This window comes from Thermobia domestica, chromosome 18 (genome assembly GCF_964235325.1).
Source record: "Thermobia domestica chromosome 18, izTheDome1.hap1.1, whole genome shotgun sequence".
In the NCBI taxonomy this organism is placed as follows: domain Eukaryota; kingdom Metazoa; phylum Arthropoda; class Insecta; order Zygentoma; family Lepismatidae; genus Thermobia; species Thermobia domestica.
Window position 1 is genome coordinate 150,642,936 of NC_137471.1, and position 25,835 is coordinate 150,668,770.

General features: G+C 34.4%; 1 protein-coding gene across 1 annotated transcript; it reads left to right on the forward strand.

The window, feature by feature from the left end:
- Nucleotides 1-4,323: 4,323 nt before the first annotated feature.
- On the forward strand, nt 4,324-25,438 carry LOC145676035 (uncharacterized). Its single transcript, XM_081746887.1, has 2 exons — nt 4,324-5,018; nt 13,732-25,438. Exons 1-2 carry the CDS (start codon nt 4,654-4,656, stop codon nt 14,018-14,020), a joined length of 654 nt encoding a protein of 217 aa, XP_081603013.1. The 5' UTR covers nt 4,324-4,653; the 3' UTR covers nt 14,021-25,438.
- The last annotated feature ends 397 nt before the right edge of the window (nt 25,439-25,835 follow it).

Below are 25,835 nucleotides of genomic sequence, written 5' to 3' on the forward strand. Positions count from 1 at the left end.
ATTGAAAATATAGTATTTTCAATAATGATTATGTGATTTACGTCATAACTATTTTGTGAATTCTTGTTTTAAAATTTTTTTGGAATTATTAATGTTTCGTCTTTATAAATATATATTAGTTGATATAATCATTTTGATGTTATTTTAGAAAATTTAAGTATTAATTAAGTTTGTTGTAAAAAGATGCATATATACACACACAACATTACACAAAATACCTATACTAGGAATTCCGATATTAACGTTCATTCCGTTGTTAGGCTACACTTCCGAAATCGGTATACACATTGTTGCTATTGTCTAGTAGTTAAGTATTTTCTATATTAATGTTCATTTGTACATTTATTTGGATTAACATGTTTAAGTATATCATGTGTTTTGCAAAAGATGATTGAAAAGTGAATTAAGATACATTTAATTATGGTGAGAAACCAATATTTGAAAAAAAAATGAATAAACAAAAAAAAACTATAAACTGAAAATATAAATAAACGAATTAATGATGAACAATTTACTAATGGTGGCATAAAGGTGGCTTTGTTTAAACAAAAGGTGGTTTGATTAGAATTTAAAAGTGGCTTTATATAAATAAAAGGTGGCTTTAAAGAACGTAATAGGTGGCTTTAGCAAAGGTGGCTTGTTGTCATACAGGGTGAATAACCACACAGTAACTTAGTGAAGTGCAATATATACAGTGCAGTCCCAATACGTCGAATTTTCATAGTGAGTCCCCAACGATCTACAATTTATATACAGAGTGTTCCATAATATAGTGATTTTCTAGTAACGCTTCGTGAACGAGTGAAGTTTGTTGTATACAGTGTAGTCCGATATACTGAATCTTTATGGAGAATTTCCAGTGACAGTTGATTCATATAAAGGACGTTCCAAAATACACTGACCCTCACGTGACATTCCAGTATGAACTATTAACCCTTCAACGGCCAGGGTTCTCTTCACAAATTGAAGCAATTTGCTCGGACACTGCTCGGGCCCCAATAGGTTGTCACCGTTCTACAGCTCATTTTTGCGATTTAAAAGAAACATTGAGAAAATAGATTTATTCTGAACTTTATTAACCAACCTTCGTATAAATCCAAATGTTCTAGAAACTCTCTGTCACCGCTTTGGAATGTCTTTTCATCTGTGTTAGTAGACTTCCGTTAGTTTTCGTAACCATATATGGGCATGCGTTGCAGAGACAGTGATTTCCTTTGTGAACGTTCTCTAACTCCGGAAGATCGGGAAAGTCGCAAAAACACTTTACTTCTTGTCATTGCTCAACGCTGATTTGATTATTTAAAATGCCCGCACTTCTTCAGCCAAAGAGTGTGAGCTCGTTATTATACGTCATCACCAGAGAGCTCCACACCCAAAAACATGTATATGATAGTGAATTGGACAAAGCAGTTAGTCGGCAGTGGACAGTTTGAGGGAGCTTTCTTACTCCCAGTCTTCGCGTCGTAGCGCGCCCTCCTCTGAAGAGCAGCGTACCTTGCTGCTTAGAATGTAGCCCGTTCGCTTTGAGTTGTAGCTCGTTTGTGATGAAGAGGCCTGGACTATCAGTTTAATAATTCATACATTAGTGTTGAAAGTTAAACGTAATAGGTATTTACGAAAACATTGTTACATCACTAATCAAGTGGAATATCCTTTATTATTGTGAATGTAAGTGGAGCTTTAAAACACGATTTGATCGAGGTCATAAAGTTGACAACACACGCATAGCGTCATCCGGAATAATTAGTGGAGAAGACACGATTGGGACACAGACCTTGGAACTTCAGCTTCAGAAGTAGTGCATATGCTCGAGTGTAGAACATCAAAGACGCAGCATCAACAGGCTAGCCGAAGACACACGTGAGTCTACTAACATTTTAAGCCACCACTTTATTCATTACTAAAGCCACGCCACCGTAGTGTCGTTAGTATTAAATTGTTAATGATGAATATATTGGAAATATAAAAGCATGTAATACTTGTGCTCTTATAGTAACATTATATTTCTTTTATCGAAAAGTGACTTTATCATGTGTTACATGTTTAATACTTAATTTTCTTTACACGTGTAGCTAAACAACAAACTTTATGTTGCTTACATTTTCATCTACCATACTCCCAGTTATCGTAGGTTGAAACTGTAGGCATGGGCAGTGGTCGTTTACGTCATGGCGTAACTGGGAAACATAACTAAGAAAAGGGGGAATATATGAGAAATAAAAGTTGTTCCGAACCACGACGTAAATCACGATTACACATTTTCGTACTCGTTGATAATTAAATTGCATCAAAGTGTTGCAACTCACTCATTTTCTGCTCCAACTGATATTTGATTCTTAAATCTGCGCCTTAGTTTGTCTTTTAGCAATTCACTTACATGAAGGAGGTTAATGCCAGCAGCCCGCCCCATTTTTTCCACACTGACCTAACACTAATCCGAGCTTACTACGATAAACTGGACCGCCAGACTGATCGTCACTCAGCACCTATAACGAGGAATTTAACTGCTAGTGTTTCGAAGGATAGTTGGCGTTGTCGGCGGAAAACAACTTTTACACGGGGAATGACTTATCATACATTGTTCATTATATGATATGTCCTGTATATGTATATCAAGTTTTATACCGACCATCGCGGTTTAACCGAAACATGTCCCTTTCTAGAAAAAATCATATGACTAGTTATATAAAATACAGTCAACGAATTTTAATTTTTGTAACCTCCGAATTGTTTAAAAACTAGAAGTATATCATAATAAATGAAAATAAAGTAATTTGTCATACTTTTCTTATAAATTGGAAAATAAAATAAAGAAATGGAAATAAATTCCTTCCCGGAAATTGATATGCAAGAGAACAACCCGGGAATATTCCCGTTTTTTTATTTTCCTTTCCACCGTAAATATTCCCACTGCCTATCACTATTCTTGAATGAGTTGACATTGGTAAAAGTTAACATTTTACAAATAGAATAAACGAAAAAAATAACTAGTGCAATTTAATTAACGGTGGAAAACAATAATATCAAAACAAAAGTACAAAGTAAACACACCAACCACTTTTCGTTTATTGTTATGCATATCATTATTATTATTATTATTATTATTATTATTAATAATAATAATAATAATAATAATAATAATAATAATAATAATAATAATAATATATAAAGTCCTTGGTAGCTCATGCCTTCAACATGTTTACAACAGTGGCTTTAAACACATTATAAATTTCCAATGGTCTTTGTCAGGTCGGGCTTTATATTTGTAAAGAAGAAGAAGAAGAAGAACTAATTTTTTCAATTAGCAATTATTCTGTATCATATTAAAACCTGATCGTACATTTGATTGCAAGTAGCGTCTATAAATGCCTTGAGAGTATCCATGAAATATCGTGTAGAGTGGCCGTTATGGCGAGTGCATCGTGCTTTGTGTGTCCTGCGATGACGAGAGTTGTGTGGGGTTTTCTATACATATTTACTGAACTTACACACTTTTTCTTTCCTTTACACGTTCATACATTCTTTTCTTTTTTCTACATTTTTTCCCACTCGTTTTACACTCCTCACTTTTCTCTACCTCTTGTTCTGTTGAACTTGGCCTTCAGCCCCCTTTATCTGTTCGAAATTCTCTCCTTATTCTGACCTTTTCCTATTGTACCATACTTCTCTCCAAAAAATCACAGAAGAAAGAATTAAAGAGAAAGCGCAGGAAAAGTGTTATGAAGAAGGTTTCAAGAAGAGCAGTTTGAAAGGAATATAAACATATAAAAGGCGTTATGAGAAAATAAATTATATGAACAATGATTTGCGAAGCATTTTTATTTTCAAAGCCAAGTCAGGGAGCCTTGAAACAGGGGTAAGATTGAAAAAATTTAAAGAAGTGAACGAAAAATATCAATTGTGTTTTAAAGAAGATGAAACATTAGAACACTTATTGTTAAAATGTGAAGAAACCGTAAAAATCAGGGAAAAATGGAAATGGATCGATGAAATGAAAAAGGAAGGAAATTTGGTTAAATTAGCTTGGAGGCTAGGCTTTATTGTAAATGGAAGGGAACTAATTGAGAAAGAAATAGAAAGAAACAAAGAACTTCTTGAATTTTGGTGGAAAAAGAAAATGGAAAACTGTAAATGAAAAAAGGGCAGTACTTACTTTCTCCTTTTTTCTTTTTTTCAGGAATCAAACTTCCGAAGATAAGGAAGGAAAATACCTTGAACCTAAACCTGAACCTGAAATTTGACTTTTTCCCGATTGCGACACTTCTTTTTTCACGTATTTTCGCTTTATCATACTTACTACTTTCTATCAGTTTTATGACTTTGTACACATCTTTTTACTTTTTTATCATTTTTCAACTATTCTAATCTTTACATTTTACACGTTTAATTACCTTTCTAAATTGCCGATATTCTTGTTCAATACAGTGATAATGATACTATGCAAAACTTTTGTAATGCTTACTACAAACAAACAATCATTTGCCGAGAGAGGAGTAGTGGTTGATGAAGAAGAATAAGAGGAAGAAGAAGAAGATTGGAAATATAAAGTTGCTTTTGTGAACGTACTTGTAAATCATTTCATTAACGCTGGCAGCGTAAAATATAAGGGGAGTATAAGAACAGTGTTAAATTCTTATTATATTTCAATTCACAATGGCTGGTAAGGCGTCTGTTAAGTCGGAATTGATGTGCAAAGAAGAAATTGCTTATGACTTACCTAGTGATGATCCGCTCGAAGGGAGAGGGTGGACATACGAACTAATGAATGACAACAAAGAGTTAATATTATCTACAACGGAAGGAGATGTATCAGTGGACAAGGATAAAGCTATGTGCTCTTTGGATGTGAAACTAAACGTTGATAGGGTGAAACCAGAATTAGCACTAGAAGAAGATCCTGAATTTGAAAGTAATATAGTAACGCTAAGAAAAATTGTGGTTCAGGAGACTTGCGCGTCGTATTCTAATGACTCCCAACAATTAACAACAAAAAGTTTAAATTTAGTTCGGCCAGAAAGGTAATGTTCAATTTTTCATTTACTAATTGGCTCAGATAGATAATACGGTTACATGGTTTCGGAAATTTTGTTGGTTAAAAGCAATACTTCACGAGAAATATTTAGGTATGGGAGATATCGTGAACGTAAGTTAGTAGCCTACAATTTGGAAATGGCATGGCACACATAGACAAGCTCTTTACCAAATAAAAATAATAACATAATTGATACGATCCATACAATTCTTATGTAGTTCATATTTTGATAAAATAATTATTTCTTTATTATTGGTTACACATTTCTCACTAATTGTTTCACATATTTAAAATATGGGTGCTCGACGATATTGTTTTATTTATATAGAGACTTATGTAAAATACCAAATAATGAGAATGGTAATTATCCTAAAATTTTACAAATGTAAACCTGTAATGTATTATATTCGAACATAAACTATGGACGTTTATGATTTTATTTTGATTTAGCTCAAATGGGTCTAGCTTGATTTTTCCGGCTGGCTTCGAAAGACATAAGTAAAATACAAGATAAAGAATATTTTAACCAACAATGGATGTTCATTATTTGTAGAGGTCCATACAACATCCATTTCATAACTGCACTCATTTTTTCAAGGAAGTCGACTTTGTACATTCCCAGGAATCTTTTTTAGGGTATGGACTTGCATTTTTCAATTTGGGATCACTTTAGGGGCTTGGTGTACGTACATATTAATAATATATGAATTATTGTAAAAACAACGCTAATCAGCATGTGCTAGATGGCCGGTAAAAATAAGATTGCTATGCAGATTAGGGCATTACGCAGAATGTGGGTAAACAAGGATAGCGCAAAATTCTGTATTTAGGATGACTTAAATGTCTTACGTGTTGAATGTGTTCTTGTACGTTCCTAAGTATTTTATAGGTAACATCCTGAAATGCTTTCTTTGCTTGTATATTTGTGTTCCAAAGTAACACAATACATTAGGGATGTAACTTCTTAATTATATGGATCCCTTCATTCCGAAACATTTTCATAGTTCCGTGTTATGATTTGCCACACTAAATTTTGATACTTCATTTCGCTTACAATGGTTACTAGCTACCTTGACAAGGGGTTACTTTGCACATCGGGCATTACTTCGCCAAAATATGAAGTGAGTTTCACAGTCCTTCGTCGGTTAAACTATGAACTGTATACACGAAGTTTCAACTACACTGTACGATAGAACATGTAACTTTATTTTGGTGTTAATGTTGGGGTCAGCATCAGTTCTAATTACAGGGAGGCTTTGTTGTTGTAGTGGCGTGAAAAACAGTCGCTGTAGGGACCGCCAAATTTTAAAAGAATTTCCGTCAATGTTGTCAGTTTCGTTATATTATACATTGTAACTTGCATTATACAACGTAACTAATAACCGTTTGAACATTTTAATAAAATACATTACTAAAACGGCGGTTAAGCCCTACGGAGCGCCATTCTGTGCGTAATTATTTGACAACACAGGTTGTAAGTCATTCATTAAAAATAAAGATTAATTAATTGGATTCTAAAACCAACGGTGCTAACAATCTCTTACAGTTGAAGCTTGTAGGGTCCCTGACGATTCGAATGAATCGCTTCTACCCTAAGACCTTACATACCACCCTAGTTACATGCCTTCGGTATTCAAGTCATGACAAATCAGGGTTAATTTCCGAACCCCAATTGGGCGGTCAACATTCAGGCCTTGAGGAGGCATTTTAAGAAAATAAATATAATGAAGAGGACGACAAGAAATACACCCTGGGAGGAGATTTAATGCTACAGCCTCACATTTCAATTCATCAATTTTTTAATCATTAGTATTACTTCAGGCTCGCTCGTACCTACAAAATTGGTAGGTTTACAAATGTAACCTTTTAAAGAGCGCTAGCTAATACTTATGTGTGGCTTACTAGCAATTGCACTTATCTTTATCGAGAACAAAGTCACATCCGAGAGCATTTGTCACAATAGTGAAACACAAGATAACAGTAATATTAACTTGTTCATTAAACATTATTCTTCTTCAGGGCCTACTCGTACGTAGCAATCTTAATATGTTCTCATAACATAAACCTTAATTTTACCATATACTGCGTAACTGACGTAGGCACTCCGTACTATCGATACATCATAGTATCCGGTGTTTATCGTAGTAAAGGGTAACGTGGAATCGTAAACGGGCTTCCCTTTTTCTTTTTCTCGAGATCGGTTTATGATTCCCGGCACAAGAATACAAGAGTTATTTTCAAATATCAAAAAGAATAATATTTAATTTACTTTCTCTAAATACAAATCAAAACTCTAATTATTTTCTATAAATCCAAATCAAAACTAATTATTATATCAAAATCTAAAATTCGAGCATCAATTTTATTACTATTATACTTTTCTCTAATTATGCCAAACATTAAAAATTAGAACAAAATTTTGAAATTTTAGTCAATTGCCGAATCTGCACAATAGCGTCGAACTGGTTTCATCACTTTAATTTTATAACGAAAGTAGGGATGTCCCTAGGGGATGAACTATATTTTAACCTTCAACTCTTCTTAACTTATAATATCGATTTCTCTGAAGTCAATTAACTTCAGCTATTATTAGTCACATTGAATGCACATTGACTTTTCATAGTAGACGGCATGTATATATCGAACGACGAACAAATCAACGAGAAACTTTATCAAATTCAAGGTTATTGTCAATTACTTTCAATATTATACTAAACTGTGTTTAACTTACAGTATTTTGACGGCGACTTGATTTTACATTACAAATTTCGCTTATTTTCTCATTATACAATCACAACATCAGATGAAAAACTTCACTATCTGAAGAGCACTTTTTTTTTAATTACCCAAAATTTTAACTTTATGATTAATTGTAGTTATTACTAGTACTTCTCTAATTATGTTCGTAATTTATCTAATTGCCTAACATGTCTCTAAATGCTTGATTGTATGGGGACAGTTAATGTTAATATAAACATAAAGGAGAATGATTAAAAACTCAAGCAAAATTTGATAATAAAATTTTATTATGAAGTATGGTTCCCAAAACTGGAAAGACCTGAAAAAAAAAATACAAAACTTAAACATCCTAAAAAGAATTCGATACTGAAAGTCCGCATCCAAAACGGGATAGCCATACTTTTCAAAAGTGGTGCGGTATTATTACAATTTCAAAGTCGGAAATCGCGTTCTAAATCAATTACCTGTTTAAAATTTCCAATGCTGTCTTTCCTCTCCTTTCAACATTCATCTTTCATCTGCAAATGCTGTAAGGAAACCATAAAATATGACATCTAAGTAAACGTACCTGATTGTAAGGCGATATTGATGGTTTCTTGGACTGGTGCGTCAGTGGCGGTGGGCACACACTTTGATTCCGAAAAGTAACCTTCGAAGTTCGGGGAAATAATCAAATAAATAAACAGTAATCCTTTTTTCATAATCTAAAAGTTTAAAAGTTCAAATTCGGTATTTCTGATCTCTCATCTCTTCCGGGGTTTAACCCGAGTTGGGGTGAAGTTCACGCTTTTTTTGTGCTAAGATTTTAATTTTCAACCTGTGCCGGTTACGTTTGTAAGCTGTAATTTAGCACGGTTACGTGTACTTTTCCACTTAGTTTGTTTAATTTCGGAACTTTTCTCCTTTTTACAGCGTATTTACTAAACTTCCACGTAATGACACGCCTTCCTTTGCAACGTTTGGATTTACGCTGCATTGCGATACCTGCCATAATTTTCTTTTTAGGTTTGCGCTTACTATTACTATATTTTGCCATGTAGTTTACTATACAATGTTAGTACGTGTTTTCGCTTAAGGTTTTTAGTGCTCTTCGGAGTCGATGAATACTTCTTCAGCATGTTTGACTCGAAATAACCTCGCTTACAGCTCGACTTTAATTTGCATGTAGTTCGTCTTTGACCGAGTTTAGTGCGTTCCGAATTACGCTTACCAAGGCACTTTCCTTTTATTCTCAACATATTTCCTTCTGCACGCCTAATGTGTGGTTGTGCGTGCTGAGAATACGCTGTACGTGGAGGTCGACGCACATTGTTTTCATCATGAGCAATCAACATGTCAACATTTTGTGTAGCACTACACTTAAACTTTCGCTTTTTACAATTTCGCAATAGTGAAGTACTAGCTTGAAAATTCAAACATTTCGGCAACTGAAAATTAATAAATGTTGCATCTGATGTACTGATATGATCACGTCTGCTCATTTTAATTCTACTGATTATGCTCCTCGAAATCGAGTTTACGTTAATAATGTATTACGAAAACTCAACTGGGTATCATTGGCCATCTTATTTTTCTTCTTAACTTTGGTGTTACATTTCGGTTCTATAACGGAAATATACTTTCGACTGCGTGTGCTTTATTGGAAGTGTTACGCTTGTTTACGGTAAACATTTCCGACCGATGTATTATCTACGAGACCTTCACTACGTAAAACAGAATTCGCTTGGTGGGTCTATTGTGAATTTGAAGTCGTTTCCTTCTACAATACTCAAAGCTGATAAATTCGGATTGGATTTGCAGCACTAAAATGCAACTTACGTTAGACATACACTGTCACAAAGACAAATATGAATTTGTTAATTCGCGCAAAACCATTTGCCTGCGACACAAAACCGACAACACTGTAACTTCGTTATCACACAAAATCATCAATTGAACTCTCAAGCCTTCCCTGGCTTTTTCGAGAGGGCGGATACGTGCAACCAGAACGCTAGCGCTTATCATGTGTGAAACATCGGTATCCCTTGCCGGCAAAACAATTACATTAGAAACATTTTTTTACAGGTACGCGTAACGATTCGTCTTTCTTGCTATCTCTACACTGCATATTTCCTTTTCCTGACTGTAATCGACTTTCTGGTTTATGTGGCACATATCTTTCACAACTTGGGCTGGCTCGAATTCAAGATGGTTTCTTTTCCGCCTTGCACTCTTTTATTTTGTTGGTTTGCCTACACTCAATCTGTGCCGTTCGCATTTATCCATAGAACACAGTGAGATCTTTCTTTCATTCCGCTACACTTTTTTTAAACTCAGCAGTTACTGAATCAACATGATTGGCCGCGTTAACTAATTCAGAGAGTACTTCAGTTAAGGAGTTATTGGCTACTTTGATATTAATACGTAAGCTGTCTGCTTTGGCATACAATTCGCTCTTTCCTACGCTCCCAAATCGTTTCTGTTACAGGCTTTTGAAGTTCACCTACTGATTCATGTATTTTTTGTCCTAGGCATCTAATATTCATTACCATTTTTGAGCAATGGTTTCTAATTGTTTCTCTAATTTCTCTGTCAACATTGCTCGAAATTGTTCTAAAACACTAGCCTCCATATTGATATGAGATACGAGCAACTAATTCAAAGTACAAAAATATAAGTGTCTGAGTTTAATACGAAAATAAGAAACATGCATTTAAAACATGAAACACTAAGAATTTTGATATTACGACCATTAACAACCAATCCTTGTTTTTACAACTCAGGTTTCATTTTGCGAAGTGCTTCAATATAAAATTAACACAGATATAAACTAGCACCATATATAAAATAGTTTCCATAACTATTCTATCAGGCTTTGATTCCATTTTGTACAAATACACAATAACACATTCAGCAAGGCCATGTGATAATATTTGAAAAACAGTATCACGTGACAGTTTCTACACAATAACTGTGTCTTCATCAGACTTCCACTCCTTCTGGTTGCTGGGAGTTGGTCATCACTTATATATACTGTCCGGAGGTCAATTTTAATTAGGTTCCGCCACTTTTTTAAAAAATAACACTTGTCTGGTTTTCACTTTCACTTTTTAGCTGCACACGTGTCCAATTAGAGGTTTACTTTTTTCCGCTGGATGCGTCCTGTCCTCTAATTAACCTTATTATCCTTGTTATTTTGTTTCTCTTTCTTTCTTTTTCCTTTTTATTCCTTCTTCTTTAAGCAGAATCTTCTCTCACTCCTTATTTATCGAGAATCTTGCATTCCAGTTCATCACCTTGCGTCCTGCTTTTATAATCTCTCTGCCTTCCTTCCATTTTCTCACCAAAGTCCCGTTCTCTACTTCAATGACCTCTGCTCCTTCCCACCCTATCCTGTGGTTTGTTTCTTTCTGATGCTTGTATATCGCATTGTTGTCCATTTTCAGTCTTATAAGATCCTGGTGCTGCTTAATCCTTTTTTTATATTTTTTTTCTTTTCTCCTATGAAAATTTTGTTACACTCCTCGCATCCTACTCTATATATTACTCCCCTTTGATCTTTGTTCGCTATTGCTTTTCTCTTTTTTCTTCTGACTAGTTCAATTATTCTGCTTCTTCTTTTCCTGTACGTCCTAATTCCTGCTTTCCGAAACATTCTCTGTTTGTTTGCACAGTTACTGTGTTGAAACTGTCACATGATACTGTTTTCTTTTTACATATTATCACATGGCCTTGCTCAGTGTGTTATTGTGTATTAGTATTAAAACATTTACTCTTATTCATAAATGCACATGAAGGTGCATAGTGTAAAACATGTATGTATGTGTGTATACTCAATCAGCTGTTTGCTATCCACTCACATCTACATAGAATTAAAAATCAACAAGAAAAATTTTTATGAGCTACATTAATCTCTCTGTTGCTCTCAAGGTTTACGTAACTTACATGAAAAATCTACATTACTCAGTTCTTGTTTCTATCTATCACTCTGCTTTAATTTTAATTAATTGTGTTCGCCGAGGATCTGATAGAAATTGACTGTAGAAACTAGGCTAATCAGATCCAAACAAAACACGTTATCTGTATAAGTAATGGTATTGTAAAAGCAGTTGTAGGAAGACTGCTATAATTTAATGCGGAAAACTGTCGCCATGTGGTTGAAATCGTGCTTTTTGGTAGTTGTTAGATTCTTGTAAATATAATCGTAACCTTCACATTGATTTTCGTTTTTTCCCAAGATTTGTCACTTGTTTATTGCATTTATCCCAGCTTTGCTACTGCAGTGTGACGTAATATTGACGTCTCAAATATTCAGTAATAATAATAATAATAATAATAATAATAATAATAATAATAATAGTGTAGGTAACAAATTCCGTATGAGGACACATTGTATTAAAGCCTGTAAAATAACCCGTAGCGTAAGCCATAAGTTACAAAATAGTCGGGATTGGAGAGAAGTGTCAGGACCAACAGCACATACCCTCTCGATACGTTCCTACAACTAGCTACATGTTATAACGGAAATTTTCCCTTCAACTAGCTAAATGTTATAAAGGAAAGTTAAATGTTATAACGGAAAGTTTCGAGGTAATTTTGGTGTAGAAAATAGGGATTCTGAACTCACAAGAGCCGTAATTACAGTTGTTTTTAAGTAATGGTTATGCTGGCTAAGCTACAGAAGATGTCGAAGGGGTTTCGGGAAAGAGGTTCCGTACCACCATGAGACACCTCTACAGCTACTCAAATTTAAACGAAAGATTTCCGCTAATATTTCGTGTAGAATATATTCTACTGTACGTTTTCAGGAAAAAAGAACTGAATATTATTGAAAACTGAAGCTTGTAATAAACTAACTTGTGAAGTTTGCAGATGCAATTAAAAAAGCTTTGCTACAAAAATATATACACAGACCATAATTCAGTGAGCTCTGAAATCTTATCAAAATGATGAATAAGATTCAGTCTACAGATCAATTTTTGCTTAAAGAGTGGCATACACTATTTCTAGAATCGAGATAAGATGAGAAATGTTTACGATAGTTTTGGTCTCGTCTCGATTCTCATCTCCAAAGCATGACTATAGTGTGAGTTAACCTTGTCCCGTCTCGAATTAAAATGTTTCATCCCGATTTTGTTTGGTTTGTTTTAGAATCGAGATGAGAAATTCGTCTTTTCATGGGCAACATTACACAAAACCGATTTTTTTTGCCTAATATCACGTTTCTGCTTGTAATGGTACGACCTGAGCGATAATAGGTTATTAAGTTTTAAATATTCTTCGAGATAATTGTTAATATTATTAGTATTACTCCTGAAAATTTGATAGTTCAAGTGCTGAAACAAACGAGTATTCAAATATTTGAATGTAATGAAGCGTGTGTTATCGCCGATCTATTTCCATCAAAATTCCTAAAGGGAAAAAAAAATGCTTGACGTGTATTTGATCGAAGAACCTCGAGATTACTGGTCAAGCCCCCAGGCCACTGAACCACGATCACAACGCTGTAAATGATTCGTCTTTAGTCTTGTTACTCTAAGTTTCTCTGCCTCAGCTTGGAAAGTTGTATGTAAGTTTTTAATTTTTTTCAAAACGTCTTTCGTGTTCCTCTTATGATGATATAAGTGAATTATCGTCGGTACAGTTTCTATTAATACGTTGAGTTGTTCTTAAACCTTTGGATCGCAAGTTGGTTTTATCTCCAGATGAAACTACAGATAAGACAGATTTAAATCTCATACTGTGCATTTGTGTCAAGACAGCCGACAATACCTGGTCATAGACTTATGTCCGCCACGATAGTTTAATTTGATATACAAACTACAGCAACTTATTTTGAGCAATAGTGATATGGTACTCCATTTCATATTTCTACAATATTTAATGGAATAAAACATGTAATATAGTGAATTGTTACATGTTTTCTTGCTACTTAATAATTATGTCCATTTACATTTCATTGTTTCTTGAATTTGTTTCAGGCGCGATAACATATTTGCTTTCCACGGAGACGGGAATACATTTACTGCATTAAATAAGACCATTTCTCATTCTTATGAGGAATCTGATACTTCGACGCAGTTTGGCAAAGGATTTCATCGATCACATTTGACAGCAAATATGGTGACACAGGAAAGTGAAAAGCGTCATACGTACCAAAATAGTTTTAAACGCTCTAGTCGAAGTTCAACTATGTCAAGTGGTGAGTTTGTGCATTCAGGCGTTAATCCACACAGGAGAAAAGCCTCACACGTGCCAAGAGTGTGGTAGGGCATTTAATCAAAATTCAAGTTTGACTACACACATGTCAATCCACACAGGAGAAAAACCTCACACGTGCAAAGAGTGTGATAAGGCATTTAATCAACGTTCGTCTTTAGCTAGACACATGTTAATACACACAGGAGAAAAAGTTTACAAATGCCAAGAATGTGGTAAGGTATTTAAGCGACGTCCAAATTTGGCTACACACATGTTAACCCACACGGGAGTAAAAAATTACACATGCCAACAGTGTGGTAAGGCATTTAATCGTCGTTCGACTTTGGCTTCACACATGTTAATACAAACAGGAGAAAAACTCACACGTGCCAAGAGTGTGGTAAGGCATTTACTGATCGTTCAAGTTTGGTGAAACAAACGTTAATTCACACAGGAGAGAAACCTCACACGTGCCAAGAGTGTGGTAGCAATTTACTCAACGTTCACATTTGGCTACACACGTGTTATTACACAGGAGGAAAACCTCACAAGTGCCAAGAGTGTGGTAAGGCATTTACTGAACGTTCAACTTTAAATAAACAAATGTTAATCCACACAGGAGAAAAACCTCACATGTGCCAAGAGTGTGGTAGGCATTTAATTATCGTTCGACTTTGGCTACACACATGTTAATGCACACAGGAGAAAAAGTTTACACATGCCAACAGTGTGGTAAGGCATTTTATCGACCTTCAAAATTGGCTACACATATGTTAATCCACACTGGAGAAAAACCTCACACTTGCCAAGAGTGTGGTGGGGCATTTACTAGACGTTCACATTTGGCTAGACACATGTTAATCCAGACAGTAGAAAAGCCTTACTTGTGCCATGAATGTGGTAAGGCATTTAATGATCGTTCGACTTTGGCTGCACACATGTTAATGCACACAGGAGGAAAATCTCACACGTACCAAGAGTGTGCTAAGGCATTTGATCGACGTTCAAATTTGGCTACACACATGACAATCCACACAGGAGAAAAACCTCACACGTGCTAAGAGTGTGATGAGGCATTAAATCGACGTTCGATTTTGGCCACATACATGTTCGTCCGCACAGGAGGGAAACCTCACACGTGCTAAGAGTGTGGTACGGCATTTACCCGTCGTTCGTATTTGGTTGTCGAGGTTCCAGTCATTAATCGTTAATCGAGGTTTCAGTTAGGCTGCACACATGTTAATCCTCAGAGGAACAAAATATCACACATGCTACGAGTGCGATGGCGAATTTTAATTTCGTTAAGTTTGGTTACACACATGTTAATCCATACAGGAAAAAGAGGTCACGTATGCTAAGAGGATGGTTATTAGTTTAATCGAAGTTCAACTCTGGCTGCACATGTTAATATGCATTAATATGCCCTGAGTGTGGTATGTCATTTGATAAACGTTGAAGTTTGGCTAGAGAAATGTTAACCCGCACAGGAGTAAAACATCACACATGCCAAGAGTGTGGTAAGGCATTTAATCTACGTTCGAAATTGGCTACACACATGTGAATCCAAACAGTAGCAAAATCTCACCTTGCAAAAATCTTGGAATAGAATTTATTCAACGTTCATACGTGCTGAGCCACACAGGATCAAAACCTCACACGTGAGAGGTGTGGAAGACGATATAGTCTACGTTCAAACCTTGAAATGCTGTTGAACATACCTCAATCACCAAAGAGATGCAAAGATCTTAGCAAGGCGTTTACTCAAGGTTCACATATTGCAAAGTAAATGATAATCCAGAAAGGAAAAAATCTCACACGTGCGGAGAGTTTATATGAGATGTAGCATTCTGTTGGAGGAATAGAGATGATATAATCTACGCTGTTATTTTTACGCGTGCTATGAAAATTGTACTATCCCAAATTGATGCTTGAGTAGAATAGTCGACAAAGGGATGTCATGTGTGTTTGACGTTATCCCATGTTTATTGTAGATCCATATCTAAGCTCAAGTATAGTCACCAAAATGAGCAACTTTGTCACCTTCTGACAACATCTGGAAATGTTCGTGGCATCTTTCAAGTAAACTTTGAGCACTGTTCCTATATGGTCTGCAGAAACACCCGACAAAGACTGTTTTGGACAGACTTACCTCTGCTCAAATAGTTTCACACTCACGTACGAGATCATTCTGTGCTCTGCTGCCCCATTTGTTTTAATACTACAAAAAATCCGCCTTTATGGACTTGCGGTCTTATTTCTATGTAGAGAATTGGTTGAGAAACGACATTCCACTGTTCCTTATCGATATTTTCAGACATGTTTCGCTCACCACTATACAGCCATATTTACGGCACAGTGTTTTAAAATTTTTGTAACGCTTTGTACATTTTTGTAGTATAGTTTAAAGGTGGTTTTCTGTTCACTGCACTTTTGAGCAGCATTCTACTGAACATCACCACATTAAACGCAGAATATAAAACGTCAGATTTGGCACACTTCTCTAGCGTGGGATCACTTTGTCCAAGTCACTCTCACTCATTTCTTGCTATTTGAGTTGAACATTGTAAATTACTTTAATTGAGTGTTCTCTACCAATAAATGATAACGATATTTCACTGCATCTCGAACTGTCAAACGCAGACTCTAGCCGTATCCTTACTACTGGGTTCACAATGGAAATGATAAAGCATAGAGATAGCACAAATATTTTTCCTCGAACTTTAACTTTTCTGCGGTTTGATGCCGTCTTTTTGTATTTTATGCATAGATGATCCTTAGTACATACAAAGATTTGTTACTGCCAAACAACATACACATTTACAGTGTGGATAACTTCATTATTCAAAATCTATAAAAAAAAACTGTTGACCCTCTAACGAAAAGTTTTCCACATACCTTTCATTGTCCGGTTACGTAGTCCCACTCTGGAGCTATACCAATGCATAACTTGTCCATATTACAGTAATATATCGAAAAAGTAAATATCACCTATATCAACAAACGCTTCTAAACTCAGCACCCTTTATTCATGCAATATATACTACCTCACTTTAGACCCCACACCAAATCGCTATCAGCATACTCCTTGTCCCTAATGTTTACGCTCTGCCAGTACACTTTACCCTCATGAGATTCATTGTTCTTAACCTTATAGTGGTAAGGTGAAAAAAATTTTTATGAATGGTAACATTTTGCCTCTTGGACACAGGAACATTTTTGTCTGATAAGATGTGAACTAGGATTTAAATTTGTATTATATTTACAATATTAAATACAAACACCAGGCACTGGATACGCTTTAAGCGAAACTATAGAATTTTATTGAGGTAATACCTTTCTTGTTAAAATTAAGTTCGATAATTATGTGACTATTTTATTGCTTAGATACCCGTACTGAAAATAAAATATTTATTAACTAGAAAGAAGTAAACCAGGATTTATCCTAATAGCGGTATATTCACGTTTCAATTCTGCAGCAGTCTCCACACATCATTTCTGCGTGACTTAGGCAAATCCACTTACAGCACTTTTGTCAAAATATCTGGCCCTACTGTGTTTATACATGTAACATCGTCCTCGCTTTCCTACATGATTAGGTACAGAAGCATCTTCTAGAGTCAATCCGAAAAACCTTGCTGTGTTCGCTAAATGTATAGCATTACTATTAGTCGGTTCTACATTTTGGAAGTGACAAAATCACGTTATTTGCCATCGTGTAGTATTTCTTTCTTCGTCATATTCAGTAGGTATCTGGTCTACTATGTCCACCCCACCTTTAGTATCGTTGTAAAATGTGACGATATCTGGCTTCCTGTTATCTCTGGTACTCTCATCTAATTTGACGTCATTGTGCATACTTGAGATCAGCACTAAACAGATTTTTCTTAGATGCATACGAACCAATGATGCAGTTCTAAAGAAAACCAAATACACAACTGTATTCTTTCCTCCGTTTGGCATTCACAAACGCGGGGGCAACTCTCTTGTTTTTACGAATTGTGCCTATAATAGTTAACTTACTGTCTCATTCCATTTATTTAACCAAATTGCAGCTTGTAAACCGATTATTGTAAAAAGGTCTCTTTGCATGATGAACCATGAATCTGTTGACACAATCTCTTCACTACTTCTTCAGGTTTGTTATCTATCTGGAACGGGCCTTCTGCTTGTGTCCTCACATACACTTCTATATTTGTTGTGTAGTATAATGTTTCACCAACAAGAATAAAAATTTTAATTCCACATTTTGGAGGTCTTTTAGGCATATCAATACGAAATCCACATCTTCCCCGCAAACCGACAAGTGTCTCACCCAAAGTAGCTAACATACAAATTAAGAAAACTGTTGTTGCAGTTGTTTACAAATAATTCAAAAAAGTTACGAATTGGGGCTAATCTGGGGCTGAAGGTTATATCTGAATATGTTATTCATTAGCATCTTCCACTTTTTCATCCATCCTATCCTGCACAGTAATCACTTTCTGCGCAGTTTGGCTTCTCCGGTTCCCATCATCACATAGAGATGACCCTACGCAAAAGACACATTCATTTGTCTGATTAACAATACACATGTGTTAACTTCTGCTTCGCACCTCCCCTCATTCTCCGTCCTCGTTATCCCGTTACACATTTTTTATTTTCTCTAATTGTATTTATATTGAATCAATCTGTCTATATTAAGTTGTGTTATATATGTTTATTTACATTTTAATGCTAAGGATCAAAGTTCCATACGCCCATTTTTCTTTTTCTTTTTGATTTTTTGTTAGTTTTTATACCGTATAATTTTAAAATTTCGATAGAGCACAGATCTCCACTTACACTTTGTTAATACATTCTTTTCCATCACTCACGTTATAGAGGGCGTAACCTTCTCATAGGTTGCTAGCCACTTTGATTTGCCGGTAAAACGTAGTGCATTCACATACTTTCTCAGCTGGCGCACATGTAGTGAGGCGTAGCTGCCAAGTCTAGACTCTATTTATTGCACTCATGTGGGCGCACAGTGATGCTAATTCATTAACAGGCGACAGGTTGCAAGAAATTGAGAGTTTTCACGAGCGTAATTTGGCTGGAGTACACAAGTAGTATAATTTTTAATCATCATTATGATCATTTTCACTCTTATCCTGTTCTCATCACATCCGTATTCGGAACTATCAGGGACCAACGTACATAGTTCGAATTCTGAAAACATCACAGGATACTATCAACGACTTTTTGCATAAACAAATCTTAATTTTCAAGAAGAGATGCCGATTTGAACAATCTTGCTCATTACGACCAATTCCTCTCCCAGGTCAACGCTGTCAAGAAAACAGATTACATCCTACTAACAGGTGCAACCTATGAACCTGTAATCCTACAAAGAGGTGCACACTTTTCCTTTTCCTATGAAAACTGTCCGAATCTGCAACAAGTTCCAATCTGCAACACTTGGTATCAATTCCCGCCTCCGAGATACAGCTACAAGTGCAAGTCTCGGCTTGCTCCAGAAGAATTCAGGCCGAAACTTGTAGTACCACTATTGACTCATTATGTTCAAAATCGAAAAGGTGAGACTTCGAAAGACTAATCAATTTCTTTATATGCATAAACTATTAACATTTGTCACCCACACTCTTCAAAACGTTCGTCTTTTGCACAACCATTAATATTAAAACACGTTCAGCACGCAGCTCGCAACATTCTTCACCTCGATTTTCATGACACTTACAGTGGTTCGTACGTACACTTTCATGTATCTCCACCCGAAACAACTATTTAACTTCATAGTGATCATGTATCTAGTTATTTGACTATGACTTTTATTTCTATTTCTCAACATTCTCTTGTACTTACCTCATAAACTCATATTTTAACAACTATTACACGAGGAACAATTTGACACATTACTTATCAGTAAAACGCATCTCCCTCCGAAACTTAATTGCAAATTTACCGGCTATCAACTCATTCCACACGATATGAAGCTTCCGGCTCGATGCGCCACTAGCGGCGTTACAATACTATTTTATCCTTACACCTGTAATATTTTCCATAAGTAGAAGCTTTGCTTTATATATACTTAAACACAAAAAAAATATTTGCTGAGCAAAACAAAATATTCACATAAAAATATTACATACGTGTTACAGTTTCGTCAACTAACATTTTGGCTTCATCAGACACTATGTGATACATGAAAAACGTGCAGTCTTATATACACACAAGAGCTGAGATATCTTGCTTCTGATTGGCTCCTGGCAGCAGCCAATCCACTTCAAGTATTCTAATTCGTTTTTCCCTATACCGAGGCTTCCTATTTGTTCTAAATTACACACACACATCAGAAGGACGATCTTAGCACAACTAATCTAAACTAACAAATAATTGGCATAAATAATGAAATAATATTATAAATATATATAAATACACATAAATAAATATATAAATAAACAGATAAACATACAATTACTCATACGCTTAAAAAGACGACACACACATACAGTATATACTAGTGGTAGGCGCAGAAACCGGTTTTTCGGTTCCCGCTTTCCAAGAGAAACTTAACCGGTTTTTCAAAATTTAAAAAAAAACTTTTCACCGAAACAGGTTTCGGTTTTAAAAAACGGTATCGGTTTTCTTCAGAACCCGGTTTCGGTTTTCTTCATTTTCGGTTCGGTTTTCATCGAAACCGGTTTCGGTTTTCTCCAAAACCGGTTCTTATATTCTTCAAAAACCGGTAAGATTTTTGTACTGAAACCGATTTCGGTTTTCTTCAAAGCCGGTTCAGTTTTTCATCAAAACCTGTATCAGTTTTTCCAAAACTGGTTCTATTTCTGACCATAATATTTTTCGTTGTTCTCCGGAACCCATTTCCTTTCCACAGATAGTTTTATCTGTTTTCCAGAACAGTTTTGAGTTTTAGTTTTTACTAAAACCATTGCAATGTTTACCGAATCCGGTATTGGTTCCTTGAGAATCTACATATGTCTTAGATCTTCTAATCGGCTTACTTTTCAGTCAAAATTGGCTTCCGCTTTCATCAAGAACTACCTTTGAGCTTCTACTTAAATCCAGTTTGAACTTTCATCAAAACCCAGTTGGGATTTTTGTTATAACGGTACTTTATTATTATTATTATTATTATTATTATTATTATTATTATTATTATTATTATTAGTTACGCTTAAAAACATGTTTTTCCTTCGATTCAATATTCACTCTTCTGTAAATCTCTAGTTGTTTCGAATACAATTACCTTCCTTATTATCAATAGATTTTCAGAACCTGGATTTATTTTAATTAGACTAGCTTAACCTGCACTCTCTACACAGCGCATCATTCAGATATGAGCATGAATCTCCTTGTCATTCCTCACAACATCTCTACATGTCCCCTTATAGACACAAATGAAAGACGTCTTGATAAAAATCGGCAAGGGGTACCACAAAGGAGAGATTTTTACGATTATTTTTTCAATATCTCGCACCGTTTGCAAGCTGGTTGGAATTTCTAATTCATGTATGATCAGTGCTTTCTTTCTTCTTGCATGCAGTATGTAATAAGCAAATACATTACATACACAATTTATTACAATGCCACTGATATATGGTGTTCATTAGCAAAACATTCTAAATATTAAAGATTCTCCATCACTCGAGAAATAGTTTTCTTCGATTTTCATTATCAATTGATCATGAAACAAACGCCTGAGAAATATACAACCACTGTATACAAACATGTTGTGTTGGAGTGTATAATTTATAGAATGTGTTATTTTTTAAAATGTCAACAGTTCCAGTGTACCCTAAAAACTGTATTAAAGAAATAATGGCCACGTTTTTTAAATATCCAATTAGAACTGGGCCAATCTACACAAAATTTGGAATCGACCAGCAAAAATCGCACCATTCTAGCACTTGCGGTTTTCGAGATCTCATTGTCAAAAGGATTGGAGGATTGGAGACAAACATATAAACTTTTCTTGCCCACAAACATATAAACCTAGCATTTTAATATATAGATATTTATAGTCATAAGTGATCAATTTAATGGGGAGAATACTGAAATTAAACACTATGCCCTGTATGATAGAGTTGCGTAATATTGTGTAGTAGATAGAAGAAATGGTAATACTAGTACAAAAATTGCTTGATTTATTGTCTTCGCGAATAAAGACAGACGGAGGCATTCCTATGGAGGCTCATCTACCGCCTTTTCAAAAATTACTGTGTATTGTTTCTTTGAAACAGCTCTTTCTTAGTACCGTCGTTGAATTAATCTACTATATCGAACTTTTTGGCTTGTTTGAGAACTGGATACCGAAATTCCGGATACTATTTACCAGTAAGAAATTGAAATGTATGTAGGCCTATTGGTGTTCATTTCCTGGACTCCGAGTACAAAATTATTGTGTAAATCAATTTTTTCAAGCGCTCTGAGCTCTCATTCACTAGCGGTTTTCGAGCTCGACACAACGTAATATTTGCGTTTAGTTTGCGGTAAAGAAAATAAGCATTAATAAATAACTTTTTTCAGTTTTGTATTGTGCTCATGTACGCACATTTTGCTTTGCATGAACACAAATCGCTACCACGCAGTAGTCTCATGCAGTGACACACAAGAATCACAAACAGTTACATTTCTGAATTTTAAAATGCAAACAAAGATCAATAGATTGGTTCATGATATGCTCGTAGAATCTGTAGGATCAGAAGATGATTTATCACAGCAATCGTCTGGTGGGTCATCAGCATTAGACTATTTGCTTGGAATATTTCCATCGTGTTCAAAAAGTCCTAATGTAACAGATGAGCTTACTCTTTATAAATCACATCAGTGTCTTTCGCAAAGTGGCATCAGCCTTGAATGGTGGAAACTGAACGAACATCGGCTTCAAAAATTAGCATGTCTTGCTAACAGATTCACGGTGATTCCAGCAACTTCAGTCGAATCTGAACGAGTATCTGCACTTGCTGGTAATATCGTTATTGCCAGTAGATCTAGACTTCTCCCTGAAAATGCAGATATTTTAATATTTTTGAACAAAAATCTAAAAACTCTCGCTTGCAAACTTCAATAGGTTAGCACAAGTTGCACTGGTGAATTAAATTTTAAATTAAAAAACGCTACAAACGCTTACAATGCAATATACAAACATTGACAATCAAACTCAACTCGTAAAATTTATGTTTAGTGAAAGTTTGATAGTTTTTCTTAAGCTATATCAATCAATACCATTTTAAGTTTTCTTTCGGTATATTTTCTTACGTTTCTTTTCTTGTTTTGAATTGATAGAATTCACTAGTGTTTATCTAATAAAAGTTGTTATCCTTAGGGTTTATTTTATGTAGGTTTAGTTACTGGCGTAAGTAAAGTATTCAATTTTAGGTGAATGAATATAATTATTTGATATCTTTGTTTAGTTTGTGATAACATTCTATTATTTTCCAATTGAATGTTACTGAACATTTTTGAACTTGCTTCATTAAAAGAAAAAAAACTACAACTGTCCGTTAACTTATAACTTTCGCAAAATATGGAAATTTGAAGCATGTAGTTTGATTGATGCTACTTAAGCAGTTTCGCAGATCGAGAAATTTCGTCGATTTCTGCATTGAATTTTAAGTTGACATGGGGAAAGTATGTATAAAATACAGAATGAATACGTTAATTTTCATAAAGTACAAATTAAACCCATAATAAATAATAATGTGCATCCATAACGTTTTCTTATTTCAATTAACTGTTTCTAACGCTTTCAATCTCAATGAATCAATGCATAAACATGCAGTTTGTATTTGTTTTTGTTTGACTAGTATTAGCGGATGGAAAATGCTTCACCTGCCGATAAGTTTAGGGAGCTTATATCTCTGACTTTGGTTTACGCTCAGGATGAGAACTGCAGCACCTTTTCTCCGCTGCGTAAGTAAACAGATGTATAGTCCTTGGTTCTATTGACTTATGTGATGCATGTGAAATATTTGCATAGGGCTTTAATATTTCGCCGCATATACGGTACGTTAGTGGATGATGAAGTAAGATAAGAGTAATATTAGTAATTTTACATTGTTATTGAAACTTGTAACAGAGGAGAAGCGCTTTTGCTATTTTTGATCTAATGTCGTTAAGAAGAATAAAGGTATGATATATCCATGAATCTGTGAGATGTATTTCAGTTTCCTCTTTTGGTAAATTTTGGCAAGTTTATGTAATTTATACATTATTTCAAATAATGACATTATCAGGATTGTGATCATAAATTTGCATGCAAACAAAAACTTTTGTATATGTAAAGAAGCAGTTCTTGTTTTCGTTATCAGTGCATTTTTAGGACAAAAGCTCAGTTGTCTAAAAATGACTTTCAGAGCTTCATATTGTATCTTCGTGAGTGACTGTAAAATTTATTAAGAAATCTGGTTGCTATACACTACTTGTGTATAATTATCAATTTCTTGTAGTGTATTTTTTCTGTGTGAAGTATTTTTTGAAAATAAAATAACTAATTACATAGCACAGCATTAATATTTAGAAAGAAACTTTTTCATAAAATGAAATAACAATTTCATTTCTTTGTAATGAAGAAACTTGATGTATTTCGAGTTCACAAATTTTGTCAATGTCAACGCGTGTTCTTTCATCTTGCTTTGATTCTAGATGTAGAAAGTTTGAATTGAAGTATATATCTATTACGTATGTATCTTCCTAATAAACTTCTAAAGTGTACCAACAGTATATATAAACATTTAAAAACAAAATAATTCAACTCTTTTATCTTTCAACACAAAACTCCAGAATTTGCAGACAAATAAAACCGGTTTTCAAGCTTCTAAATAGTTTTGTATTTATTTCGTACTTTCTTTCTACTTGTTTAAGAGCATGTAGATTAAGAGATAATATGAGCAGCAAATTTAAACGCATAAAGAATTATGAAGGTACTAGCAACCTACACAGCAAGGAATATTTTCTCAACCAAAAGAAAATATTTTCGTTGGTTTCCAAAAGTTTTTCCTTCTCTGGAGATTTCCATGCTGGTTTCCCCAATGTATTCCGAATATTTCCCGAAAAAAAAATTTCCAAAAATGTTTAAGAGCATGTAGATTAAGAGATAATATGAGCAGCAAATTTAAACGCATAAAGAATTATGAAGGTACTAGCAACCTACACAGCAAGGAATATTTTCTCAACCAAAAGAAAATATTTTCGTTGGTTTCCAAAAGTTTTTCCTTCTCTGGAGATTTCCATGCTGGTTTCCCCAATGTATTCCGAATATTTCCCGAAAAAAAAATTTCCAAAAATGTTTTGAAAACATTTTAGAAATTACCGAAAGTACATTTTGAGAATGCTCGCCGGAAAGTAAATCCAAGAAAATATTTACAAAATGTATTAGAAATATTGTATTGGATATAATGTAATATGTTTTCACTGTTGAGAAGGAAAATATTTTCGAAATGATACTAAAAATGTTTTTCATATATGATATGGAAAACAATGAAATGAAATATATTCAATATATTCAAAATATGTTTTCCAATACGATATTTGCAATATTTTCTATTTTTCGACAAAACATATTGAATATATATTTTAAAAAACGTTTAAAATATTTTAAAAATAAATTATTTGGTAATGTAATAAATAATTTTCAGAAATGTTTTTAAAAAATTTATTTAATTTTACGAAAAAAATTTAGTAATTTTCTCTTATAACTTAAATAAAATATTTTCGTACAATATTTTATTATTACTTCCAGAATATTTTTTTTTTGGAATTTTTATTATAAAACTTTAAAACAGGAAAAAGAAAACATGTTAAAAATGAATAGGAATTGTTTTCTTTTGTGTTTTGGAAAATATTTTGTGTTTTTAGTGGATAACATTTTCTGATATATTATAGAAAC